Source organism: Bombus terrestris, chromosome 17 (assembly GCF_910591885.1).
Source record: "Bombus terrestris chromosome 17, iyBomTerr1.2, whole genome shotgun sequence".
NCBI lineage: Eukaryota > Metazoa > Arthropoda > Insecta > Hymenoptera > Apidae > Bombus > Bombus terrestris.
Genome location: NC_063285.1, coordinates 2,712,583 through 2,726,519, shown reverse-complemented (window position 1 = coordinate 2,726,519; position 13,937 = coordinate 2,712,583). Strand labels below are relative to the sequence as shown.

At 42.4% G+C, this 13,937-nt stretch overlaps 1 protein-coding gene across 1 annotated transcript in view; it reads right to left on the bottom strand.

Annotated features, from left to right (window-relative positions):
- LOC125386660 overlaps positions 1–12,469 on the bottom strand; it is a 39,563-nt gene extending 27,094 nt beyond the window's left edge. The window contains exon 1 of the mRNA XM_048413664.1: positions 10,873–12,469. Within this exon, the coding sequence (XP_048269621.1) occupies positions 10,873–10,901 (29 nt within the window). The 5' untranslated portion in view covers positions 10,902–12,469. The remainder of the gene's footprint in view (positions 1–10,872) is intronic.
- Positions 12,470–13,937: the final 1,468 nt, after the last annotated feature.

Sequence of the window (13,937 nt, the reverse complement as noted above, 5' to 3'; positions counted from 1 at the left end):
ATGTTGTTCATTGATCTTACCTGGTGTCCGATTTTTGCTAGTTCCTCGCATATGTTGTTTGTGTTTGTTTTTGGGTGTAATCCCCTGATTACTGCTTTGTAACTTCTGTCGGCTTTGAGCTGGTAGGTGTGATACCCCGCGTTTTTCTCTTTTAGTGCTTTAGTCACTTTTCTAAATGTTTCTGGGGTGTTGGTCCGAACTTTGACTTGGACTACTTTTAGTTGTTTTATGCTATAATTTTCTTTTCCTGCCGTGTTGTTTAGTAGTTCAATGAGGGGGTCTATTATTTGAGCATCTATGTAGATTGGTGGTGGTTTAGCGATGCGGGTTATTGGTTTTTCAACTGGGTCTGTTACTTTCTCTTCTGGCAGTGTGCTGAAGGAGTTTCGAAGATTGATTTCTTGTAGCCATTGTTGCTTATTTGCTACTATAGCTTTCCTACTGCTTGTGCATGGTGTTACTTTTCTTTTTTTGTTGCAAGTTGCCACCTTCCAGCTTTCGTCCTGATGAGTTAGTTCAATGTTGGTTTTATTCTCATAATTGTTTTGTATTGATTCCATATCTATTTCATTTATAATTGAATACACCTGTTCTTCATTTAGCGATTGTCTTGGGTTTGTTATGCTTGTAGCTCTATTCGTAGAATATGTTTCGCCTTTGCTTGTAATTTTTATTGTTGGTATTTGCATTTTCCACCATTTAGCGATGGGCGTTGACGTTACTATTTTTTTTCCCACTTTTTTTTTGCGTGGGGAGGGGAAAATGCTATTACGCATGCCCAGTGACCCGCATCACTGGGTTATGTGGGAGTCGGTCGGATGTCGTTGCCATACCCATTAAAAACCCCTCCTCCATCTTCCTCCTCTTAGAGGGCAGACAACCCCGGTAAAACCTGTCGGCAGTCATCAGGGTTGTCCTTTCGTGCCCCGTTGTATCTACTTCTTCGGGCAGTTACTGCTCATATCGTCCTCTCAGCCAGTTCAGAATACTGGGCTGGTCTCCTTCTGCGGATTTTCGTTGTTCCATGTTCTTGCCCTCATTGATCCGCTCGTTGTTGTTACGCTCGTTCTCCTCCTTGCCTCTTCCCAGGCCCTCGCTGTCACCCTCCTGTGACACATGACGGTCTTGCAGAATTGCCTGAATTTATTCCAGCTCTCGTCCTTGGCGGTCACCGTGGCGATCAGATTGCCCACGTCTATCTTCCCTCCCAGAGCGTTCTCCAGCTCGATCCTTCTGTCCGTCCACTTCGGTCACGCGAAGAGGGCGTGCTCTGCATCGTCGTTCGGGTCTCCACAGTCGAGACAGTTGCTGTCGCTGTCCCTGCCAATCCTTTTCCTATAGACCCCGAAGCTCCCATGCCCGGTTAGCAGCTGCATGGTGTGGTGATCGATGTCCATCTTCTTTTTGGTAAATAGCAGCGCACTCGGTAATAGCTTCTTTGTGATATTTTCTTTTTTGTAGTTGTTCCACTCCTTCTGCCAGTCCTCTTCGGCCTTCATGCGAATCGCCTCCAGTTCCTCCTTCAGCTTGGAGCCGTCATCCGTGTCAATCCTGGACCCATGGATCTTGTTCCTCTCGTAGGTCTCTCCGAGCATCTTTATCTTTATGTAAATCGGGAGATTCCCGGACAACACGCAAAGTGCGGCGTGGGAGACGGTACGGTATGCCGTCGTTGTTATGCATAGGGTCGTTCGTTGTGCTCGTTTCAGCTTTTTCCTGTTCTTATCGGTATATGCTGCTCTAGCCCACACCGGTGCTCCGTAAGTTACGATGGACTCCCACACATTGTAGTAGAGCCTACGAGCCAAGCTGGGCGGCCCGTTGATGTTGGGTAGAATTCCCCTAAGGGCTCCTATTAACTTGTCGGCTCTGTTACACACCATCTCGATATGCGCAACCGAACCTCCGACTGGAGTCCATGACGACTCCGAGATACCTGATGCGATCGACCGTTTCGATGTCCGAGGAGCCCAACCTGAGTTTCACCACTCTCGGCACTCACAAGCTTGTGATGAGCATGACCTCCGTCTTTTCCCTCGCCAGGGTGAGCTCGACACTCGTGCACCAATCGTTGGCGATCCTTAGCATCGTGTTGACCTTGACGGAGGCATCTTCGTTCCTCCCGACGGAACATGTGATGGCCAGATCATCCGCGAAGGCGGCTGCTCTGACCATTGGCATGTTGTCGAGTCTCTCGAGCAACCGGTCATATACCAAGTTCCACAGGAATGGTCCGAGGATGGATCCCTGCGGAACTCCCGCCGCCACCTCGTGCTCCACCGTGCCTTGCTGGTTGCTCACGATGATCCTCCTTCCGGATAGGTAACTGTCGATTAGCCTTTTGACCTTCCATGGCAGCTTCCTCTTGTCACATTCCTCGTATATGCTCTTCCATCTGAGCGAATTGAAGGCATTGCTAATATCCAGGGTGATCATCACGCATATTACCTTCTTCTGTTTGCAGATGTTGGCAAACTTCATCACCTGCGTGATGGCATCTACCGTACTCCTCTTCTTTCTGAAGCCATATTGCCTCCGATGGAATGGGTCCATCCCGATGCATCTCTCGATGATCTTCTTAAAGCATTTTTCCCAGATCTTGCTCATGGTTGGGAGTATGCTTATCGGCCGGTACGCGTTGGGGAAACTGGGATCCTTTCCCGGTTTCCTTAGCAGTATTACTCTGGCCGTCTTCCAGCAGTCTGGGATCCTTCCTGATTCGGTGATGCCGTTGAACGCCCTTGTCACGAGCTCGCTCCTGCGACTCGCTACCAGCTTCGCGATCTCGCCCGGCACGCCATCGACTCCTGCAGACTTCTTGGTGTTCATTCTTCCGGCGGCATCGACGACATCGCCTTCGCCGATGGCGACGCTGAGGCTAATATCTCCTTCTTCTTCGGTCTCTGCCTCTTCGCGGCCCTCATAATGGGGGGGTCCGTTTCCCAAGGTGAATAGCCTCTGTGGGACTGCCTTCACCATGTCGATCGGCATGTCGTTTGTTGGTCCCTTGCTTTTACATTTCTTCATGACCGTGCGATAGGGTTTGCCCCAAGGGTCGCTCTCCAGTATCTTGCAGTATTCTGCCCAAGCTGTTTTTTGCTACAGGCGATCTCCTTTTTTATCTGCCTTCGGATCTCCTTGTAGGCGTTGACGAGGGACTCGGTGTTGCCGGCATTCTTCTTTCTTTCTCTCGTCACCTTCCTGAGCGCTTTGTGCGCCTGCGCTCTCAGTTCCGCGATCATCGGGTTCCACCAGTAGTTCGCGTACTTGCGGCTCGCCGCACCGTTCGACTTCCTTAGCATCCCTTCGCACGTACCTTCGATGCTCTTTTGCAAGGGCTCGGCCCCATCCTCTCCGATAGCCGCGTTGAAGTCCTCCTTCTTCAGTGTGTCGTCGAATCTGCTCAGGAACTCCTCCGGCGACATGTCCTTGGTCACGTACCTGTAGAACTTCGATACGGTTCGGGACTTCCTCGTCTTAAACCTGTGGAGCACGTACAGATGGTCCGAGGCCGAGTATTTGTGCAAGACCGCGCTTCCGGCGTGTATCTCGCTGACCTTGTTGGATACGCTTATTATGTCGGGGAAGCTCGTCTTTCCGTTCATGAAGAAGGTGTACTTTTCCTTGAGCCTCAATGGAAACACCCGGTGGCCGCTTAGTGCCTCCATTAAGACTCTCCCTCTCTTGTCTGTGGTCGATCCTCCCCAACAGGTTGACTTTGCGTTGAAGTCTCCGGCCACAACGACCTTGTCGTGTCTTCTAGCAACGCTCTTCGTCATAGCAGACAGCGTGTCTATGTATTTGCAGTATGCTCGCTTATTTATGTTGGGCGAACAGTATCCGCTGAAGCAGAAGACGTCGCCGACGCGGACGCCCACTATCCCGTCGCTCTTGACCTCCGTTGTTTCATCAGGCAGCTTGCCATTGAGGAGTGTGACCCATATCGAGGCGCCTCCTTTGGTGTCATTAAACCAGTGCGGTAGCTGCCTGTTCGGCTCGGAAATTATTATTATACCCGGCCTAAGTTCGATCGCGCATTGGTGCATCATGTCCTGCGCCAGCTTGCATCTGTTGAGGTTTATCTGCAGTATCCTCATTTACTCGCTTTCAACCGCCTTCTACATTCTGGACAAGCCAGGGATCCGGTTACGTGGTCAAATTTCACTCCTTTCTCCTTGCTGCAGATGGAACAGCAGGGTGCGTTGACGCAGGCAGCTATCGTGCGGTCTTTGGCTCCGCACTTCCTGCAAATCTCCTTTCCAGGGCTTATCGCCGTGCACTTGTTCGCGATATGCCCAAACATGTGACATCTGAAGCACTTTACCACATTGGGTAGTGCCTTTATCGAGGCTATCGTCAAGCTGGTTCTGATCTTCCAGCTCACCCCCTCTTTGGCCAGGTAGGCTTTCGGTATCGTCACTATTGCCGATTGGGTGCCCCACGGCGCCATGTTTAGGGTCTTTACTTCGACCTCAGTGATGACGCTTACGCCTAGTTGCTCTACTATCTCCCTGGCTAGTTCTTCCTTGCCTACGAGCGGGTCTATATCCCTGATCTCTACGGAGGTCTTGTCGCGCATTGGTAGCGCTCTCACCTTGCCTCTTAGCGCCGTGTTCATATCCGCCGCGGTCTTTTTGGCGTTGCTACCTGCTTTCAGCTCGATCAGGATGTCACCTGTTCTGGTCCTCCTAATCCCACAGCTCTCTTTTAGGGTCTCCCTTTCCCCCATCACGTCTTTGTAGACCTGGATCCACTCCTTGTCCTGCCCTACTTTGACGAGGATGGCTTCGGGTCTGTTACGTATCCTCTTCGGTCCCTCCGGCCTCTTTGGCTTGTCCAATGCCACCCTTCCTGCGTTCGCCTTCCTGACCACCGTCGGCGTGTCTGTTCCTTTTCCTCTCCTTCCGCGGACAGGGATCCAGTCTTCCTTTACATCGCTGTCCGTGCATTCCGTAGTCGCTTTTGCCGAGCTGTTGCCGGCACAGGCTCCTGCGTATGAGGCCTCCACGGTCGTTGGTCTCTTTCTCTTGGTGTCGCCCTTCCCCTCGACGGGCGATATCTCCTTCCTTTTTCCTTCCTTCTCCTCACTCCTCCCCGGAAGGGTGGTCATCCTGGTGGCCGCGACTGTCCTCGCGTTCCTCTTGAGCCTCATCTCGTCCAACATCGAGTGGAGCTTGGTCGCTGTTTTACTGATGGCGTCCCTCCTTTTCTTGATGTCGGTATCCTTTTTGCTCATGAGGTAGAGTCTGCTACCTATGTATTGGATTTCGCGGAAGACTTCTGTGATGATTTCCGTCATCGCCTTCCATTCGCTCATCTTAATGACGATACTGTCCTCGTCGTTGCCTTCGGTCTCGGCCGTTGCTCTGTTCGCCATGGCCTTCCTCCTGAGACATTCCCTTGGTGCCGCCGCTTCGCTGCTGCTGTCCGACATTTCCGCCGGTGTGTCTAGCTCCGAGGTGCTGGCCGCTTCGTCCCTCGTTGCCCTCGGCTGGCTCCTGGCCAGGCTTCTCGTTGTCTTGCACGCGCTCCCCTCCACTGGGGACTTTCTCATATATCTGGTGATCTTGTCACCTTTGAAGATTTTTTCCTTGGCGATTCGGGTCGCCTTTTCGGTGGGTGGTGTCTTATCCTTGAGTGCCTGCACTGGCATCTCGATTTCCTCGATGATTCCCGCGATGTCTTCATCAAATTCGAGGTATCTTCTAGTGCTTTTCTTGCACGTCTTTTCCTCTGTGACAACTGCGGGTGTTTCTTGGTCCCCGGTCGTGTTTACCGAACGAGGGGAGGCCCTGGGATCGACCTTCCCCTCGCCGTTCGTCCAGTCGTTGGGTGACCGTCGGGTCGAGCCTGGAACGCTATTCGAATCCCCGACGGGGCCTGGAAGCTCCGAAACCCCCTGAGCCGTAAGTTTACTTGACTTACAGTACTTGTCCATTATTGTGTTTGTGTCTTAATATACATATATATATATATGTATGTTTGAGATGGATGTCCTTCGACTTAGCCGGTCGTCGTATAATCCCACTGTATACTTCCGCGTGTATGCGATTCGTGTCTGTTCGACGCGGGGAGTTTCGACTGGCCCTCCACGGTGGCGCTCTCCACCACTCCTTGGTTACCCAGGTAGCCCGCACGGTGGCGCTTCGGTCGCGCGACCCAAGATGGCCCCCGCTCTGCCCCTAACCTCACTTTTCACACACAGCACTTTCATTCGTTTCTCTCGCTTTTATACCAGCGAGCTCACCTATTTCTTGTGTTCCCACTCATTCCGGAGCACTAGAAACTTCACTTTCGTGCACTTTCCGCCCGAATTCTTTAATATACCCAGATATTTCGGTTATGCCTACGGAGCGACGTGCACGTGTCCGTTCTGCTTGCCGCCATCCCCAAAGTGTGTTTCTTTTCCCACTTGCCGCACTTTCACTGAAGCACTGTTTCGCATGTCCGTTTATCTCGGCTGCTTGGGCAGGACTGTTGACCGAGTAAACTTGTCTCAAAACTTTAAACGCGTTTTTCTCAAAATTACTTTTTTCAAGTTGACGTGCACGATATCTCAAGTTCCAATAAATCGATTTATTTGAGATTTGGTGCGAATATTCTTTATATATTTTTCTATCGCCTCAACCATGGTCGGTTTAAAATTTTTAATTTTACTATTTTAAAAAAATTCGGAATTGCCAAAAAAACATGCCAAAAAGGAAAATTATTTTCAAACGACCGCCATTTTGTGAAAAAATAATTTGTTGACTCTTCCAAGGTTCATCCTATAGTCGAATCTATTCTAATTAAGAATCCGTTCAGCTTTTTTGTTTCAGACGACCAGGAGGGTCGATATCATGCACGCCAGGACACCCTTTCTTTGGACCTCCACTTTGCCAGCTCATAACTTTGTGAATTTTTAGTCTTTTTCGGTTAATTTTTTATGTAATCTTAAAATATCAAGATACAAATCATAAAAAAATGGATAGTAAAAATATTTTTTGTTTCGTTTGTACAGAGCTTCAAAAATCGCTCGAAATTCATACCTCTAGACTAAAATACCCCCTTAAAAGGAAAACAATGATCTGACCCGAATCTCTAATCTTCGCATTCTCTTAACTCGTATGTTACATTTTGATCAGTTATATCAAAGCGATCTTCCTCGTTTGTTAGTAATATTTGTTTTGTTGGCAGATAGAAGAAGATATCATAGTAATAAAAAATATTAACTGGGATATAACAAATTGAAATAGCGAAACACAGACGTCGGTCAAGAAGTGTGTGATGTGAAATATTTTCCGGATATATCTGTGGCATACTTCGGATACATTTTACAAATACAAACATTTGTTCTTACATCAAATAAGGATAAAGTATTGATATATGCATCACAAGTTAAACTTTGAGATAAATAATTTTGTAAACATTTCCCGTAACCATGAAATTGTATGATACAAGCTTTTTAACACTCAGGCAACCGAATAGGGAGACCTCCCTTTTTGGCTTTAGCAACGTGTTTTATTTTTTCGCTGTTATTATCAGTTATTGTTTACCTGGAATTGTTCCCAATTAATTGCGCCACTTTTTCTGCTTTTATAATGTACAGTATATAACAAAATACGCCAATTTAGTGGTGTTAAAATTAATTAAAAAGTTACACTATCCGTTACGACTAAATAGAGTTATGACCGAACGATACTACATTGTAGAAAAATATTAAAATGCATTATGAATTTTTAATTTCACGTTCAAGCTGTGTTATTTATCTTTAATCGTCTTGAACGTTTTTAATATTACCTATATTTTTTTATACTTTTAAACACGATGTGTTGCATAAACAATATGTGAAATCGATAAATAAAATCATTACCACAAAATATAATTAATTACTTAAATAATTTTTAGACCTTTTTGTTACTTATGTACTGAATATTGGTCCTCGATACTTGGAAAAATGCGCGGTGGAAACGTATAATTCATTGTGACGCGCGCCGGTTGGCTAAGTGTTAAAAGATTTATATTCGAAATATAATGTAATAGTTTGAAACATCCTCTATATCTCCGCGAATATAGAAACAATTACGAAATTGTGCTTCCTTTTCTAAATTCTATTACAGTAGAGCCTTCTTTATCTGAACATCCGTTATCCGAATACAGTACTATTCGAACGTTCTGCTATTCCAACATGATACTTCTCAGTAATAGGTGCCCTTTTCTGTTTCAGGCATGTACATATTGTATTGGTGTTCGTATACAATGTATTCTTTCCTTAATTCAATTTAGTGACTGCTAATTGTAAGAATTTGATACAGAACTTGTTGCGACCTATCAATTAGACGGCGATGAGTCAGGCGCAACTGTTATCTTGAGGTTGCGCCCCTTGAACAATATTACCGCTCAAGGTGGATGTAGACTAATGATGCAAAGTAGTTGGTTTATTTGCACTGTTTGGTATACGTTGCAATAGTCGGAATTCGCGTCAGATCTCTACTGTTTGAGAAAAATCGAAAAGAGTACTCCAAAATTAGGGTCAAAGTTGGTCCCATCAGCTTTACTTAATATTTATAGATATCTGCAAATTGATATTGCCAAACTATTCTATATCAATGTATTAGTTGAAGTCCACGGAATTCATTGAACCCAACAGGAATCGTATAGCTTTTGTAATTTTGCTATAAATTAACAGTGCTGAACAGTCTAATCTGGCGCTGCGCAGCCGTACGAAGCAGACCGTGCAGTCGGGCGCCACATCATAGAGAAAACCCTGAATATCGGCGCCGGCGTCAACGTGTTAACTTGCCTTGTTTGTGTTATGTGCGTGCCAGTCAATTGGATATTTGGTGGTTTCTGTTTTCTTAGTGTAAATGTAATATGGTGGCATTTATTGGGGTTTGCTTTTATTTGTTTATCTTGTAGCCACTTTTCTATTTTTGTGATGTGCTCTTGTAGTAATGTAGCTACTGTTGCTGGATTAGTATGCCTGACTAGCACAGCCGTGTTGTCCGCGAATGTCTGTATTTTGCTGTTGGTAGTTGTTGGTATGCCGGCCGTGTATAGTGTGTATAATATTGGGCCTAAGACGCTTCCTTGCGGTACCCCTGCCTTCAGGCAGCGTCTTTTACTTCAGAATATACATCCTTTATTTTTACTATAAAGGTTCTGTTGCTTGGGTATGATTTGAGTAAGTGGTGGATTTATTCCGGGAAGTGTTTTTTGATTGTTTGTAAGAGGCTTTCATGGTTCACTTTGTCAAATGCTTTCGCAATGCCCATGAAGGAGCCTGTACAGTATTGTTTCCTTTCTATTGCTGGTAAAATTTCGTTGACGAGCCTGTGCCTTTTGCTCTATCGTGGAGTGTTTTTTTCTGAATCCAAATTGGTAATCTGGTATTAATTTTTCTTGTTCTATTGTTGGTTATATTATTTTCTCTACTATTTTGGAAAACACTGGAAGTAGTGATATTGCTCTGTAAGATACAGTTTGGTGTGGGTTTTTGCCTGGTTTAACTAACATTATGATCTGTGCTACCTTCCATAGATTAGGAAAGTATTGAATTCTTAAAATTGCATTGAACATTATTATGATTAAACGTATTGCTTTTGGGGGAAGGTTTTTCAAGATTTTACCATAGATTGGGTCGACTCCTGGTGCTTTATTGTTTTTTGTTTTCTTCATTATGATTCTCATTTCTTGAACTGTTGTATTAGGTATGGTACGGTGCTTGTCAGTTGAGCTACTAGTATTTTGCGCATCTTCGTCTCAATGATATTTGGTTTTACTGTTGTTAATATTATATAGAGTAAATGTGTTACAAAGGTGGTTGAACAATCCTGTAGCTTGCTCTTCGTTGCTTCAGGCCCATATGTTATCTGCTTTTCTAATTGCTGGGATTATTTTTATTGGCTTCTTTATTTTGTTCGTGGCTTTCCACTGAGAGTGTTTCTATGAATTTTGAGAATTCGTTACTATTATGATCTTTTATTTTACTTTTTATTTCCTTTGCAAGTTTGTATAGATGTTTTTTGTTTTCACATGTTCTATGTTTTTGCCATTTTACTTTCGCTTTCCTTTTTTCTCTGATTTTGTCAAGGATGTTTGGTTTCTTTTGGTTTATAAGTAATAGTTGCCCCTGCTGCTTCTTGCATAATTTCTGTCAATGTTGTTACTGCCTGTTCGATGCGTTCAGGTGTTTTCAATGGAATATTGCAGTTGATTTCGCTCTTGATTAGTTCTTTATGTTTGCCATTTGATGCTTCTATTGCAAAGCGACTCTGATTTGTTATAAAGTATTAGTTTGCTTGCGTATTCTATTATTAACGGTGTATGATGGGAGCTAAGCTCCAGACTGGGTGTTACTTTTAATTTGTTTGCGTTTACTCCTTTTATACCTGCAAAATTAAGCAAGTCAGGAATTTTGTTTAGATCCGTCTGCCAGTGTGTTGGTCTTCCTGTGGATAATATGTTGAGATCACTAGTTCTAGTAAATGTTTCTAGTGTTCTACTTCGAGGTGTGTTAATTCTTGAGCCCTATAGCGTGTGCTTTGTATGTGTGTGAAGTCTTCCGCTGCGATGTAATTACTTATGTTGAAAGAATTACGTGACTTAGCAGTCAAAAAGATATTGATATTCAATATTTAGAGAAGCTATCGATTAATCTTAATTTGTATTTGAAATAAATGAAATTTCACACGAGAATAATGATTGTTATAGTATCAGAAAATTCCATTATCCGAAGAGTATATCTGCTTATAAATTCGCATAAAGAAGACTCTACTGTACTTGCATCAGTTCTGTACAATATTGTAAAGTGGGAAAATATTTTTATTTATAGTAATCCATTCTTCGTTTTCATAATAATTTCTATAAGACTTAATTTTTAACTTAACTTACATTCGATTGCACTTTAAAGCATTAAACATTGTTCCAAATTCTGTGGGATCCTTGCATCGATCACAAGTACATTCAAAAAATTTTGTTTTAAGAAGATGGTGTCTTCTGTTTGCAGTACCCCACAATGGATCCGTATAACATATAGAAATGTGGTCTCCTAAAATATTTCATACAAATTCATACAGTTGCATTTATCTAGAAGATTTAGGCTAAGAACAGACAATTTATTCGACACGATTTTTGACGAATTGGTCACATCGCCTTATACTCGATAGCTGAATTGCTTACAGAAACAGGCACATAATTTCTTAATCTCGCGCGAAAATTTTTAATTCTACCATCGTAAGTGATCCTTTACACCGTTGATTTATTTTCACCTATGAGAGGTACAAGTACACACAAGAAACAGTCCCTTAGCATAAATGTATGTATATACATACACGAACAGGTCATACAGCTGGAACCACTTCGATCACTACATCTTCACTATTTTAGTGAAAAGTATTTCAGATAAAAGTTGAATGGTTGCAAAGAGGACAGAATTTGACGCGATTAGTGTCTTTGTAGGAGAATGCGAAAATACATATGAAGGTCAGATCTATCTTTTTAAATAAAATCATATACTTTTTATTATGTTAGTCGATCCAACTCATAATCCTATATAGAAAAGAATTAACCTATTCATATAAAAATACATTAGTTTATAAGTGGCATAACTGTAGCCACTGCGATACCTCTAAAAATAGTAACTTGAATTCGAGCAGTTCACAAAAAACAAAACTTGACCTTCTGTGCATCTTTGAAACCAACTTATATCTGAAAAATTTGTCACTAAAATCATGACATGCACAGTGATCGAAGTGGTTCCGGTTACCTTCATCCCGTATATTGAATATTCTCAGTAGATGACCATATTAGGTATTCATAGGAAATTTTAAAGTGTAAAATTACATAAAGTGCGTATAATGTGATAAAAGAATTTTCCTCCCTATCTATATTCTCAAAAAGATGAATTTGCATAAAAATACTCAATCCAATTATTAGCAAATTTCTATTGTAATGGCTGTAACAAAAGCTAATATTTTAAATTACTTGTTGTCTTACTTAGAAAGAGGGGAAGAGAGAAGCATGGATATTTACATAGATATTGGAAAATTATTTTGTTGTAATTTTTTTCAATCGACATTGTAATATTTTCAATCAACATGAACTTGGCTATTTGTATATGTAATCAACAGTTTGCAATTGAAATCTATTTTGTAATAGTAGTGTGACTAATTTCTATAAAATTGATTTGGTAATCTCAACGTCTTTTTGTCGACTTTCGTCGACTACCCTGTGTGTACAGTTAAGAAACAGTTAAAAGAGCCTATTACTTCTTTAAAAATTGCTTCGCGTGTTCTTAGTCATAATAATGCTTCTATATGTATATATACAGATCATTTATGTGATATCAAATTATTTGTAAATATGAAAACGGCAAAAAAGGTTAATATATAGAAATACTAGATAAATGATAAACAATTTAACTTTACACTACAAAATGTTTATGTAGACGTCAGTCGTTTTGCCTTAGCATTCACATTTGTCCGAATGACAGACAAAACGTTCAATAACACATTACTTGTTAAGTAGAGCCAAAATGTTCAACACACATATGTACACATATAATATAGAGTATTCTATTCACTCATCGTAAAACATTGCCAGCATATTCCATAATTAAGAATAAAAGAATCATATAAACATAGGCTTATAAACTTTTTATCAAAAAGTTGTAATGATGATGCGAAATTAGCGAAATTTTCGTTTAAATATAACAGGCAACGAGTACCAACAATGTCGCACCTCAACAACGTCGAGTAATTCTTTGGTTCAACCAGATTTTTAATTGTGATTTTTAATTGTAAACGAAGAAATTTATGTAACATGATTTAATGTACGTCAGGAATCAATATAAAGAAATCAATGAGAAGTTTGTAATATAACGAGGATACTATATCTTTTATCGAACGAAAAATTAATCGGTTGTTTCGCGTTTGTGTTCTAACTTTTTAGAAATGGATTAACACAACATTTTTTCCCTCATTTTTAGTCATAGGATATGCCAACACCGTTTTGCACAAAAGAATATGGAATATGCTGTACTATTTGTTGCTCAGAAAATTATATTTGAGACTGCAGAGCAGCAAGAGCATTATTCCGCTAACTCGCTCACCATCACACGGTGCCTCATGGTCTTATTTGTAGATACAAAGTTTTTAGCTGACACGCATATCTATTTTTATGATTGAGGCTATCCAAACCAACAAAAATGAAAGCTACATTCGTTCCAAGCGCCTTATTCTGAACGAGTTATATACAGGATGTTCGACTACAGATGTAAAAAAAATTTAAGGGATGATTATTAAAGCTAAAATATGATAAAAATCAAGAATAAAAAAGTCATTTTATGGAGTAATGTGTAATAATACAAATTGTTGCAGTGAGTCTCATTGCTAGAAAAACTCTACATCTTCTCTAGTCAGTTCGCTGTTGAGTGCCGAAGCGTGCAGACGTGTCTCTAGTGCCCAGTGAAGTTCGAAAGCAACACGTGTCACCCAACCGTCGAAAGTGAACACAACGTGCTCCAATCCTCCCAAGTGTCTCCTATCCGCCAGAGAGAAGAAAAGCCTACGCATCTAACCCCTACCCGAACCTTGCCTCATAGCCACACGACTAGTTATTTATATTGAAATAGCTAGCTCGATGATGGCCCAGCAATCACCACCAGGCTCGCCCACGCAAACTTACAACTACCCCGCACTACTCCCCCCGTGGCAGAAGTGCAGCAGATCCCCATGCGCCAACAACGCCAATAAGGCGAAAAAACGCAAAATTGAATCACCAAACATAAACTCAAACCAACAGCAAACAACACAAATCAACACCCACAATAGGTTCGCAATACTAGAATCCTCAAACGACGCCATGGAAATCGCAGGCCCGCCACCAAACCAACAAGCACAGAGAAGCCCCCCTCCCCCACCAATATTTGTTAATGATGTCATCGACATCCAGACAAT